The sequence below is a fragment of the Mauremys mutica genome, chromosome 1 (assembly GCF_020497125.1).
Source record: "Mauremys mutica isolate MM-2020 ecotype Southern chromosome 1, ASM2049712v1, whole genome shotgun sequence".
Classification (NCBI taxonomy): domain Eukaryota; kingdom Metazoa; phylum Chordata; order Testudines; family Geoemydidae; genus Mauremys; species Mauremys mutica.
In genome coordinates, this window is record NC_059072.1 from 365,454,375 (window position 1) to 365,464,887 (window position 10,513).

The following is a 10,513-nucleotide window of genomic DNA, read 5'->3' on the forward strand; positions in this document are numbered from 1 at the left end:
GGCCCTGTAGACTGATTTTCAAGACCTGGGGTCCCTGACACACAGAGAGAAATGTAGACAGAGTTAAACAGGCCCATGGCAACCTTCTCTCCTGGCGCCCTTTACTATTGCTGCCAATCAAGTTGCGCTGAGAAGACAAATTCTCTGCCTCCACCCCTGATTGACACAAGCGATCAGGACAGTCGACCTGACCTGAGACACCAAGGGGGCATGACCCAGTGATAATCCTAGACGTGTAGGGCTAGAAGGGACCTCAACGGGTCATCTAGTCCAGTCCCCTGCACTCCAGGCAAACATTTTCCTAAGTGGCTGCTGATTCAAAGGGTTTCAGGTTTGGACGCCAGGGCACCGGGATGAGGGGGGCCAAGGGCCATGGCCCCATCACTTATAGAAGTTGGAGGTTAAGTGATATAAACCCTGTTAGACTGGGCAACCCCTAGATTAAGCAGTTTCTATCACCCCACTGGATATTGCAGTTCACAGCACACAGATTTCACCCGTGAAACTTGGGCCAGTCCCCTCTGTTGGAGTCATCAGTGTTCTGAGTGTCGTTGTTGCTTCCAGCATAGGTGGGGGCAGGAGAAAGGCCAAGTGTGGGTCCCTTTGTTCTGTTTCGTACACTCAGTCCCAGGTGCTGGGAGAACACAAGTCCAGGCACGTCTGGGGGCACTGCTGAGTCTCCAGGTAAGGTTGAGCTGTTCCCCTGGTGTGGCCTCATGCAGGTGAGTCATTGAACTGTAGCTCCCTTGCTGGACAATGGCTGCTGATGGGCTATTTCACACCCCGCCCGGACGCTGGTTACTTTTCTTGCTGTTGTCCCTGGGGAGCTAATATCTGGCTGATTCCCCCACCTACAGCACATTTTAGTGCCAGCCATAAAACACGTCTCATAATTTCATATACACTAATAACATCCATATTTAGAGAGAATAGTGACTTTTAGCTGATCATAATCTTTCCCCTGACACCTCGCCTGGCGTGCTTTATATGCAATATCACAATTATATACATTTGAGGAATATGGGAGTTTCAAGACGCTTACAGTATTACATGCGGTGCTTATGAGCATTAATAATAAAACAAAAGTCAGTTTAGTTAAGCAAAAAGGAGAGTTAAGTAGAAACGAGAGAGAGGTGGAAACCAATGGATACAATAAAAAATCACAAAATGAGAACTTGGGTCAGTGGCATATTATTGCCGGGGCCAACAAGGCCTAGGCTAAGGCGGCAAATTTGCACGGGCGGAAAAATTTAAAATAGCAGCCCAGAATTTACTTAATCACGGCATCGCACGACACGATTCTACCAATCATGATAGCGCGTATTGAAACGGTGCAACGGAGACGCCATTTAGAAAACACCATACTCGGAACTGGAGTCGCGACTATCCTAAGCGTTAATTAACAATATGACCGGAAGGAAGAAATTAAGTGGTGCTCAGTTAAAAAAAAATGCTATAGAGAAGAAAGAAAGGGAAAATGAAATGATAGCAAAAATGCACAAAATTGATACCTTTGTTGTATCAGTTAGTGCCAGAGACAGAAAAAAAGTTGAAAGAAGTAGTGAAATAAAAAGTGAAAATATTGAAAATATTGATGTGTATAAAGTACATATTAAAACTAATGAAGAAATTCTGACTGCGGTCAGAAATTCAATCTGACATTGGAATATCTACCATAAGTGACGACTCGGCCCAATGGATATTGAATAATGCTACAATTGAGTATTTATCAACACATGGTATTAAACAAAATATCGATAGTGATTTTATTAACTCAGAAAGACAATATACTGATAAAATGCATGTTCTAAAAAAAAATGTGTTTGAATGACATCTTTTAAACGGTGAAGTAAAGCCATGGCAATATCTTGTCTATTCAGAGAGCAAAGGAGCCGTGTTTTGTGCCCCATGTCGATTATTCGGAGGGATCTCTAGTCTGGTGACGAGTGGATACCATGACTGGAAAAACATATCAGCTCGACTACATGAACAAGAAAATTCGACTGAACATAAAACGTGTGTACTGACAATGGTGAGGAGAAGTGAGATATCTGGAAGAATTGATATGAATTTAAAGTTTCAAATGGAAGAAGACATTATGCATTGGAGAAATGTGTTGAAGAGGATTGTAGCAGTGGTAAAGAAACTTTCAAGCAGAGTACTTGCATTTAGAGGTAAGGTGGAAAAATTTGGATCACCTTATAATGGCAATTACATAATGGCCCTTGAGCTTGTCACAGAATTCGACCCATTTTTAGCAAGTCACGTTGCATGTTATGGAAATGAAGGTCGAGATAACTTATCTTATCTTTCATCCTATACATGTAATGAATTTATAATACCGATGGTTTCAAATGTGATCTCAAATATTATTAAAGAAGTAAAAGAAACCAAATATTTCTCAATAAGCATTGACTCAATTCCCGACATATCTCATGTTGATCAATTGGCTTTTATACTGAGATAGGTAAACGATGATGGCATACCAGTAGAGAGGTTTCTTTGTTTTTTACCAAATACTGGCCACAAATCAGAACAGTTAGCTGATGCTGTACTTTCAACTTTGAATTGTTATGGATTAGATATTGCAAACTGCCGTGGCCAGTCGTACGACAATGCCACTAACATGTCCGGTGTCTATAGTGGCTTGCAAGCAAGAATTAAGACTATAAATCCTTATGCTGTGTATGTGGCTTGCTCTGCGCATTCTTTAAATCTGGTTAGAGTATGTGCAGCAGAAAGTTGTCAAGAAGCATGTTCATTTTTCTCAACTCTCCAACATCTTTATTCATTTTTTTCTGCTTCTGCTCATCGGTGGGAGATTTTACTCTCTAATTTGAAGCCAGGCAGTAAAGTAATAAAAAGACTTTCTGAGACTCGCTGGTCATCTCGAGTGGAAGCTTGTCATAATTTGAGTGAAAACTGGAATGCTATAATTAAAGCTTTAGATACAATAAAGGAAGATGCTACTGAGAAACCTGTAACACGTAGTGAAGCTGCAGGCCTGCAGCGAAAACTTGATCGACTTGAGGCAGCTTTTATGGTTCGATTTTGGAGCTCACTCTTGGAAAGATTTCATATAACTAGCCAAACACAGGACAATGTTTATATTGATATACCGACAGTTGTAGAACTCTACAACTCACTAATAGGATACGGGGTCCAGGGTCTTCGGCGGCGGGGGGCCCTTCCGTTCTGGGACCCGCCGCCGAAGTGCCCCAAAGAACCGCGGCGGGAGCCCCCCGCTGCTGAATTACTGCCGAAGCGGGACCCGCTGCCTTCGTGCAGCCTGGTCTTCGGCGGTAATTTGGCGGCGCGGGGCCCTTCCGTTCCGGGACCCACCGCCGAAGTGCCCCGAAGACCCACGGTGGGTCCCGGAACGGAAGGGCCCCCCGCCGCCGAAATACCGCCGAAGACCGGGCTGCACATCGGTGGCGGGGCCCGCGTCGGCGGTAATTCGCCACTGGGGGGTCCTTCCGCTCCGGGGCGGAAGGACCCCCCGCCGGCGAAGACCGGGAGCAAAGAAGCTCCTGCGCCCTCTTGCCCCGCCCCCTCTGGGCGCCCCTGACCCTATCCACCCCCCTCCCGAACACCCACAATCCAACCCCCCCATTCCCTGCCCCCTGTCTGCTCCCCCAACCTCTGCCCCCTCCCAGTGCCCTGACTGTCCCCAGGACTCCCTGCCCCTTAGCCAACCCCCCCGGCCCCAGCCTCTTACCCCCGGCTCCCTCCTCACCCGGAGTCTCAGCGCCTCACCCGACAGCTGCAGCGTGTCTCCAGCGGGGCCTGAGCCCCGCCCCGCTCAGAGCCGCGTGGTGAGGGGGCGGGGCTGGGAGCTCCACGCCGAGCGGAGGCAGCTGAGCTCAGCCCGGAGCTCCCAGCCCCGCCCCCTCCCCACGCGGCTCGGAGCGGGACGGGGCTCAGGGGCCCTGGCGGAGAGACGCTGCGGTGCTGTCTGAGGACAGCGCTTGATGTGCTAGGGCTCCAGGAGAGGGGCGGAGGCGGGAACCTCAGCTGTTCTCTTGGGGGGACCTGCGGAGCCCGGGGCCAAGGGCAAATTGACCCCTTTGCCCCCCCCTCTGGGCGGCCCTGGAAAAAGAAAGAGAAAACTGCAAGCTGAGGAGACACTCAAAGCTGAAGTGGAAATGTGTGGTAGAGATCAATTGAAAGTAGATACCTTTTTAACCGAAATCACGCTATACAGACTAAAACTAATTAAAACTAAAATAGGTTCATATGGGGCCAGCTGTCGGGAGCGGCAATTATTTCAGGGCCTAAGGGCGGCAAAATCATTAATCTGCCACTGACTTGGGTCAATAGTTCTCTTTCATACAATCATAGAATTGTAAAATATCAGGGTTGGCAGGGACCTCAGGAGGCATCTAGTCCAACCCCCTGCTCAAAGCAGGACCAACCCCAACTAAATCATCCCAGCCAGGGCTTTGTCAAGCCTGACCTTAAAAACCTCTAAGGAAGGAGATTCCACCACCTCCCTAGGGAACCCATTCCAGTGCTTCACCACCCTCCTAGGGAAATATTGTTTCCTAATATCCAACTGTAGCCCTAAGGATTAATCTGTTGGTCTGTATAAAATGTCTTTTTGATAAAAGTGTGTAGGCTGCATAGATTAATAGAAATTTGCAATAGCTGTAATGCAAGATACCTAGAAGCTTCTAGGCCAGACATCCTGGCCTATTTCCTCTGTGATGCTGAAAGCAACCTTTAAGACCCTTACTCAGAAAAGTAATAATAGGAGACAAACCTACGCAAATTGTCTAGGGACTTTTGAATATCTGCTAACCTTTCACCTAGATAGGGTGAAAAGGGGGGGTTTTCTGCCCACAAATTTCACACATACACCCGCAGATGCGTACATAGCTGTCATTTAATACGTACACAAAAGGTCAGCCTATGAAAACAGGTACCCTCACCTTTCCATGGGGGAAAGACAAATTTGGGCATAGGAGGAAGGATTTCTCCCTATAAAAAGGGTGACAATCCTCCATTAGGTGGGCGATACACCTATCTGTTTCCTTGTCGTCTCAACCTGCTTCGAAGCCTCTTTCTCCTATGGAAGCTGTCAATACTAAGTCGTGGTATTAATTCTTTTCACAGCTGTAAGTATGAAATAAGTCTTATTTCTGTTTTACTTTAAAACATCTAGTTTAAAAAAGGGTTAAATTAATAACCAGTTTCTTTATAACTTCCTCTATCAAAGGTTTGAACTACACCCTATTTGCTACAGAGTGCATTTAGAACTGTGTATTATTATAGATTTATATCTCTTAAAGAACTGTGATATTTTGTAACTTTGTAATCTCAAACTGCTTTTAACATTTTACATTTACTTCTTGTTTCATTGATTTTAAATAAAAGGTCTTAATTGACTAATTCTGTCTCAGTGTAGTTTTCTGTCATATACCCCAATCTCCTTGTATAAATTCTGTGAAGCCTGATTCAAGACGAACTTTATCTTCTGATCACACATATTGGCAGCCGTACCCATATTATTAATATCTATTAACATTATTAATTAATTAGAAAATTAATTATTAAATAAAACTAAATTAAGTGGATAAATTCCACTGTCCCTACTAACCCTCCCCAAATCAGGCTACACAACCTAGACCTCCTCTTTGGGACCCCCCCTTCAGGTACTTGAAGGTTGCTATCAAATCCCTCCTCACTCTTCTCTTCTGCAGACTAAATAACCCCAGTTCCCTCATCCTCTCCTCATAAGTCATGTGCTCCAGCCCCCTGATCATTTGCGTTGCCCTCTGCTGGACTCTCTCCAATTTGTCCACATCCCTTCTGTAGTGGGGGGACCAAAACTGGACACAGTACTCCAGGTGTGGCCTCACCAGTGCCGAATAGAGGGGAATAATCACTTCCCTTGATCTGCTGGCAATGCTCCTACTAATACAGCCCAATAAGCTGTTAGTTTTCTTGGCAACGAGGGCACACTGCTGACTCAAATCCAGCATCTCCTCCACTGTGATCCCCAGATCCTTTTCTGCAGAACTGCTGCTTAGACATTCAGAAACCAGCCTGTAGTGGTGCATGGGATTCTTCAGTCCTAAGGGAAGGACTCTACCCTCTGCTAATAAAGTAGGTTCCCTCCCCCTCCCCAAGTTTAGTCTGTAGCAGAACTGGCTGAATTCACAAGAACGAGGAACCAATTTTTCATGAGAACTTCCCAGCCCCACGAGATGGCTCACCAACGAAAGGATCCAGAGGGCCTCTCCCCACTTTGTGTTATCCTGAAAGTCTTTTGTCTCTGTTCATAGGGAGGTCAATCCTGTCTGCTGTAATGTTCCTTCATTTACTCTCTATGTGGTGTTGATTATTTGAAGTTGTCTTTGATGGTTTTCTATTGATCATCTCGGGACAGAGCGTGGCTGGAAAACTGAGCCTGGCATTACATCCCCAGCTAACCAGCATGGGGTGATGGCGCCCTCCTGGAAGGGCCACCACCTAGATATACTGCCCTGGTGACTAACTTCTACTCCAGGTCCATAAAGCTCACTGTCAATAGCAATATGTTATTCCCTAACTATTAGCCATTCATGCCTTTTGCAATGGTTATGAAGCTTGAGAAGTTACAAGCTTTCTGCACACACCTTACATGCTACTCCTCAAGGGTTGATATTGCATAAGACTTGTATGTGGTGTAGTGAGTTTGTCAGGGCTGAGATATGAGCTGTTTGCAAGGAAGAGGGAAATCTTTGTTGGGGACCTCAGTGTCACAAGGACCTTTTTAAAAAATGTAGAAAAGGAGAAATGATCAGATCAAACAAGTGAGAGGAGGTAAGGGTTAATTCTCTGCTGCTCTTCACCACCTGAGCCAGGCACAGAGGCAGGTCCCTGGGGCTCCGTGCTGGCTCTGAGCCTCCCCTGGGATTCCCAGGGCAGCAGTATAAATATCCCTGTACCTCAGCCCCGGTCAGTGCGGATTCCCCACCGCCTGCAGCTCCCCGACCCGGTCACAGGCAGAGATTCCTCCTCCCCAGCTGGGGCTGGAGCCTGGTGAGTCGTTTGCATGGATTGAATCTGTGAAGGGGCGAATGGAAACACATGACACCTAGGGAATGTTTGAGCTGGGTCGGCTAGAATGGGGGTGCGTAACTCTGACTGCAGGGGCAGGACGGGAGCCGGGGCACTGAGATACGCTCCTGTGACTGCGCTGAGGTTGGGTGTTGGGAAGAGGTCACGGGGTTACCCTGGTCCACTCCAGGGGAGTCACTGGGGGTCTTGCTGTTGAACTCAGTGGGCTCTGGACTGGGCCATTCTAGGTTACGTGACTGTTCAGAGTAAATCTCATTGGAAACCTCCTCAGGCCCTGTAACATTCCTGAGGCCTTCACTCAGGCAACACTTCCATGAAAATCAATCAGGACCCCAGGTCTGGGTCCGTTCCATTTGGCAGAAATTAGCTGGCTTCAAGCAGCATAGCCGTAAATGTCCAAACTGTATAATCCAGGAGCAACCGATTATAAGGGCTGCTTTGATACTGATTGTGACGGGTTCCCCCCAGAGTACCATCTGGAACTGGGGTTCCACTGAACCCACTGACCCCCCAGCCTGGGCTGCCTCTCACACTGTACTGCTCTGACAAGCTGCAAAGCCCTCCCACCTGCACTTTCACCAGCATTCACACAGGGAGAGACACACCCAGCTGCAATTGGACACAGGCTCTTTAACCACCAGCTTTCCAGGCTAGGACCCCAGAGCAGTACCATCCTGCCCTGGTCAAATCTGGGCAGTGTGTGTGTTTAATACCCGGTAAGTCTCTCCCTCCATGTGAAGAGAACCATGCACACTTGGGGTAACCAAGCCGAGATTTCCCCCAAGCACTCCAGTCAAAGCTCACTGGTTTAGATTAAAAGAGAACAAGTTTTTTAACTACAAAAATAGATTTTAAGATTTTATATGAAGCTTAGGTTGCATTTTTCTTTATTTGCTAGGTAATCTGCTTTGATATGCTTGGTATCACTTATAATCACTTAAAATCTATTTTGGTACTTAATAAACTTGTTTTGGCTTTATCTACACTAGTGAGTTGGAATGAAGTGCATGGGAAAATCATAGCTCGATTGGCAGAGGCGGGTGTATATTCCTTTCCACATTCAGGGAGGGGGCGAATTCGATGAGCTTACTCTCTACAGACTGTAACATTTTGGGTTTACACTCCGGTGTGGGGTACGAATCTGGGAAGCTGGTGGTTAATTTGGCTGCAGCCTCTCTATTGTTGGTTCCCAAGCAGCGGCTGGTCAGTGAGCCTGCATGGAACTGCAGCTGGGTGTGTCCCTATGTGTGTGGATGCTGGTGTAAGTGTAAGATCGGGAGCAGGTCTGCAACAGTGTGAGAGGGAGTGCAGACTGGTGCGTCAGAGGGCTCAGAGAAACCCCAGTTCCATGTGGCCCCCCCGGGGGAACCCGTCACACTGTAACAAATGCAGTCCAGTCCTAGCCGACACTCGCCTTCTCACTGATTGTCTCTTTTGCTGTTAGTTCCTGGAAGATCCAAGTGATGGTGCATGATGCCAGGTGACAATCACACCTTTTTTGTCCCCGTGACCTTCATCCTGACCGGCATCCCGGGTACGGAGGAGTCTCAGGTCTGGATCTCCATCCCCTTCTGTCTGATGAACGTTGTGTCACTTTTTGGGAACTCTCTCCTACTATTCATCATACTAACAGAACAAAGCCTCCATGAGCCCATGTATCTATTCGTGTCCATGCTGGCTGCTGCTGATCTGCTGTTATCTATCACAGCAGTGCCCAAGATGCTGGCTGTATTCTGGTTTAGAGCGGGAGAAATTTCTTTTGCTGCCTGCCTGACCCAGATGTTCTTCATCCATGTCAGTTTTATGGCCGAGTCGGCCATTCTGCTGGCCATGGCGTTTGATCGGTACATTGCCATCTGCGACCCCCTGAGATACACCATCATACTAACCAAGTCTGTGATTGGGAAGATGGGGCTGGCAGTTGTCACAAGAAGTTTCTGTTTCATTTTCCCTGTCACCTTTCTTGTGAAGCAGCTGAAGTTTTGCAGAACTAACCTCCTGCCTCACACCTATTGTGAGCACATGGCCATAGCCCGGCTGGCCTGCGACGACATCACAGTCAACCGCTGGTATGGTATAGCCATGGCTATTTTAGTAATTGGGTTGGATGCTGTGCTCATTGCTTTGTCTTATGGGCTGATCCTCAGGGCCGTCTTCCTGCTCCCCTCAAAGGACGCCCGGCTCAAGGCTCTCCGCACCTGCGGCTCCCACCTCTGTGTCATACTGATGTTCTACATCCCATCTTTTTTCTCCTCTTTTGCACACCGATTTGGGCACATCATCCCAGGTTATATTCTCAACCTCCTGGCCAACCTCTATGTGTTCATTCCCCCCATGCTAAATCCCATCGTTTATGGGGTGACAACAAAAGAGATCCTGAAACGGGTGATCTATGTGTTTTATCGATCCTGCAGCAGAAGCTCCCTGCTAAGCTAAAGCAGAACACAGAAAATGCTCTGGGACTTGGAAATTAAACCCATGAGAAAGTAAATAACATTTCTCTAGTCACTTTCTCCGCACCCGTCATGATTTTACAGACCTCTGTCATATCCCCCCTTAGAGGTCTCTTTTCTAAGCTGAACAGTCCAAGTCTTTTTAGTCTCTCCTCAGATGAAAGCCGTTCTCCACCTTTAATTGTCTTTGTTGCCCTTCTCTGACCCTTTTATTTCTTTATTTTATCGATCCTGCAGCAGAAGCTTCCTGCTGAGCTAAAGTAGGCTACAGAAAATTCTTTGGGATTTGGAAATTAAAGCCAGGTTTTCATTTGAACTCTAGGGGTGTTTTAACTATGTACTTCCACTACGTAAGCTTGAAAGCTGGTCTCTCTCGCCAACATAATTTGGGTCCAATGAAAACTATTTCCTCCTATTTCTTTGCTCCTTAATTTCCTCTGTGGCAAAGTGAGCACACTTTGGGGCCAGCATGGAAGTCAGGATCAAGTCTCCTCAGGGAGACAGCGCAGGGATTGCATGGCCCTTGTCCGCACAGCCCAGAACCCGAGCAGGGGTGGCTTTCACTGTGCCACCATGGGCCTCCTCGACCTGGAGATCCACCCCATCAGTACATGGTTCGGGCAGCACAGACCCCAACACACCACCCCACAGCAAACATGTTTAAGGCCAGAAGGAACCACAGTCTGACTTCCTGTATAACACAGGCCCTAGAATTATACCCACTCGCCCAAGTATTGAACCCAATAACTTGATTTTTGTTACAGTACCTTCCACATAGAGATGCAAACGCCTAAATCCCTCTCAGGGTCACTGCTTTCTATCCACCTTATAGTCCATTCATCCAATCCATACTTCTTTAACTTGCTGGCAAGAATACTGTGGGAGACCCTATCAAAAGCTTTGCTAAAGTCAAGATATATCACATCTAGCACTTTCCCTATATCCACAGAGCCAGTTCTCTTATCAAAGAAGGCCATCAGCTTGGTCAGGCATGA

The 10,513-nt window shown here is 47.2% G+C and overlaps 1 protein-coding gene across 1 annotated transcript; it reads left to right on the top strand.

Annotated features, from left to right (window-relative positions):
- Positions 1-8,538: 8,538 nt before the first annotated feature.
- LOC123374538 (olfactory receptor 52B2-like) lies at positions 8,539-9,501 on the top strand. The gene has a single exon (XM_045024610.1). The coding sequence runs from the start codon at positions 8,539-8,541 to the stop codon at positions 9,499-9,501; it is 963 nt and encodes a 320-aa protein (XP_044880545.1).
- Positions 9,502-10,513: the final 1,012 nt, after the last annotated feature.

Excerpts from the sequence above, each read along its gene's own strand:
- LOC123374538 (XM_045024610.1), top strand. The coding sequence starts at position 8,539 with ATGCCAGGTGACAATCACACCTTTTTTGTCCCCGTGACCTTCATCCTG.